Genomic DNA, 3,263 nt, shown 5'->3' with positions numbered 1-3,263 from the left:
TTAATGAGGTATTGAGAAAAATCAATTGGGCCCCAGTCTAGATGTTAGGTAATTTCTATCGCCTGGTGGAGAACGTGGATGAATTGGGGATAACCCCCAATCACTTCCTCTCCAAATATAACCTGGAGGCCATCCCTTAGTATCATGGGTACTAGTCGTTATCTTCCAAAAATATAGTTGTCGCTTTGGTGTATTCCCTTCCCAATACTGACAAAGGGTGGTACAAGGACTCCCTGATCATCTATGGGGATTGGGAGTTTGGCTCAGGTATATCTCGTGAGGGATTTAGGGTTCCTCGGACCTTTCAAGGTAAGCCACACCTTTGGCTTCTTTTATTTTTTCTACTACACTTTGGTTATGCAAGTCAGTTTAATATAACCTTGGCTCTTTTGCATATTCTTTTGCCCTTTCTGTTGCAGAGGCTAAGACAAAATAGCGTCGAACGGCCAAATAAAAGAAAGGAATAACCAAATGAGGCCCAAACAAGGGAGATCGAAGGGGAAGATGCATATCTTTTTCCTCGCCCACCTACACAACGCATTTCTATTCATCTTTTCGAGCAGGTCGTAGAGAACTCCTCCTCACCCCATGTTCATCTTTTTTACCAAATTCCACCTTCCCTTGTGCCAAACATCTCTTCTGATGCCATGAACATCGACCTCTCAGACTTCCCCCTTCCTTCCATTCCTCGTTCTCCCAGAGCTTAACCACCCCCTAACGAATAGAACAACAAGAAGAAGAATTTAGCTTATCATGATAGCACGAAGGCTATTGGAGTTGAGAAGCTAGCATTGGTTCGTAGCGAACATGCTACAACTGCCGAGCTGCTTGAAGAGGTCCTAGCCCAAGAGGGGCAAGGCTCCCACGATGTTAGGGAGATTAACCTTGCTCTTGAACTCAAACAAAGCAAGAGGTGCTAGCTTAGGAAGAATACCTCTTTTTCTCCCTCGGAAGAATCAGATTAGGATGGCCTCACTGACTATAAGACCCCCTTGAGGATCTAACCTTCCGCTGGTTAAACAGGGAATGATACCTCGTGAAAGGGCACGAGAACCTGACTTAGTGGCCTGACTTCAAGGCAGGTGTTGGCCTGGTCAACAACAAGGACAACGAAGTGATGAACCCTATGATCGCTACCTAACTTCCCTCCCACTCCATCCTTCCCAGGGACATGAAATTTGTTGATCGGGTCAATCCTGATATGGCCTTTGGAAAGTTGGCCCAAAGCTTTTATCAGGTAATACAATGTTCTATATTCATATATCTTTGATTTATATCTTATCACTTTTCTAATTATTTTCTTCCTTGTAGGCCAACATTTATGAATCCTTGGCCTTCCTTAAATGGCGTGAAGCTCAAAACCATGCAGCTGCCCTAACTAGGGAATATGAGGAGAAGCTGGCTTTGTTCAACGACCAGCTAACCTCCTCTGATCATGTCATTAAAGAGGCCGTGGAGTATCTTGAGGCGAACTTAGCTCAGTTCTCCAAGGTAAAAAACGCCTTGGACACTAAGAATAAGAAGCTTGTGAGCACCGAGACATATCTCCAACTGGAGCTCGCTAGCTACAAGGAATGAGTGGAGATAAGGGACGTAGAACTGGTGGACCTCTAAGAAAAGGTAAAACAACAGGAGTAAGAGGCAAAACAGCAGGACCTCGAGCTCGACTCCTTCAATGCTGACTTTGAGCAGCGCTTGGAGGCTGTCCTTAGTTCTACTATGGCGACCCAACTCTAGTTAGCACAAGTAGAAGCCATGGTAGAATAGGTCAATAAAGATGAAGTAAAGACCAAGAAGCTACTAAGTCAGCTATAGGCTCGTTATAACCAGGTTGTCGGGGAAGCAGCTACTAAGGCCTACCATGAAAGTTTTGAAGCTGCTCGACTACAATATGAAGATGATGAAGAAGATGAGGATTATGATAGTAGTCTTATTCGTTCTTTTTTTCAGGGATTGACCTAAATGGATGGGTAGTTACGGATGACATCCCCTACCCTCTGAGCTGGATGAAGAAGACTTGCCAGCCTCTGGTTAGGCCAATGCTCATGGTTAGGTTCATGCTCCTGATTAAGTCATTACTTTTGATTAGGCCAAGTTGGTTGATCGAACCAACCCTGTCGAAGACTTATCTTCTCCTTATCAGACCCCTTCTATTGAAAACTCAACGCTTATCTTCTGATTTTACTATGCTTGCCTTTCCTTATGTAATCTCCAATTTTGAGACTATGTAATCTCCAACTTTGAGACTATGTAATCACTCTTTACAATTAATGAAAGATTTTGTTTTTCATCTGAATCTTCACTATGTTATCAATTTTCATAGTTAATGAAAAAATTTTCCATATGAAAAATCTTACTTTTCATTTTAACTTGTTCTATTTCATTGAACCATTACAGTGCTCTTTGCTATTATGTAGCCTATAAGAAATCTTAGAATTCTTATTTGAACAATGTTTGTTCTGATATTGCACCCTACTTCTTACCCTAGGTGCTACCTCATATTTCTATCTTAGGTAACACCTTTTTGAAATGATAGGTGCATTATACCATCAAGTGGGGCTTTATACTGCTGAGGTTGACTTAAACATCCACATGCTAACAGGTGTCACTCTGACTCCTAAGCTATTAGAGGTAAGATTTCATCATTTTGGCGCAATGGTCTTCTTACCTTTTCGGGCAGCAGTGGTTATATAAAACCTTGGATTTTTATTCGTATCTTGAGAAAAAATAAATAGTGAAATTTTGAGAAAATCTTGAAAGTAGGACTTAGGGTAAAATTTTAGGATTTTGTTTTGATCATTTTTTATGAAATTTGACCTCACCATTGAATTCAAAATGGTTAGAAAACATACTTTAGCCTGTAAGCACGCTCAAATGCGAATCCGAACAGAAAAATTACAAAATCCTCAATTATCGAGTTGGACTAGGCTAAAATAATAAGTTTTTGTTAGAGCAAGAGTTATTAAGATTCGATCATACCATTGAGTTCGTAACGAAAAATTATTGAACATGGACTATTTACTTATCAATTTCAGAGCCTAAAAAGTCGAATTATCTTCAAAAATGAAAATAACGTCAATTTTAGGGTCCCATTGGGCCAAAAATATAAATTTTTATTAGATATATAATTTGTAGAAATTGACCACACCATTAAATCCGAAACAAAAAATTAAACGAAATAGAGTATTCATTCGTCATTTTTGGAGTCCACACGGTCAAATTATTATCGAATGAAACAATAGGTAAAATACCGATTCCGTCCC

General features: G+C 40.0%; 1 protein-coding gene across 1 annotated transcript; it reads left to right on the top strand.

Annotated features, from left to right (window-relative positions):
• Window positions 1–1,047: 1,047 nt before the first annotated feature.
• Window positions 1,048–2,200, top strand: LOC147409792 (uncharacterized). The gene is made up of 2 exons (XM_086459738.1): window positions 1,048–1,237; window positions 1,312–2,200. Exons 1-2 carry the CDS (start codon window positions 1,172–1,174, stop codon window positions 1,576–1,578), a joined length of 333 nt encoding a protein of 110 aa, XP_086315864.1. The 5' UTR covers window positions 1,048–1,171; the 3' UTR covers window positions 1,579–2,200.
• Window positions 2,201–3,263: the final 1,063 nt, after the last annotated feature.

Source organism: Akebia trifoliata, chromosome 2, assembly GCF_017979445.1.
Source record: "Akebia trifoliata isolate Shusen 1 chromosome 2, ASM1797944v1, whole genome shotgun sequence".
Classification (NCBI taxonomy): Eukaryota; Viridiplantae; Streptophyta; class Magnoliopsida; order Ranunculales; family Lardizabalaceae; genus Akebia; species Akebia trifoliata.
The sequence above is the reverse complement of the archived record's forward strand: the minus strand, read 5'-3'. Positions and strand labels throughout refer to the sequence as shown.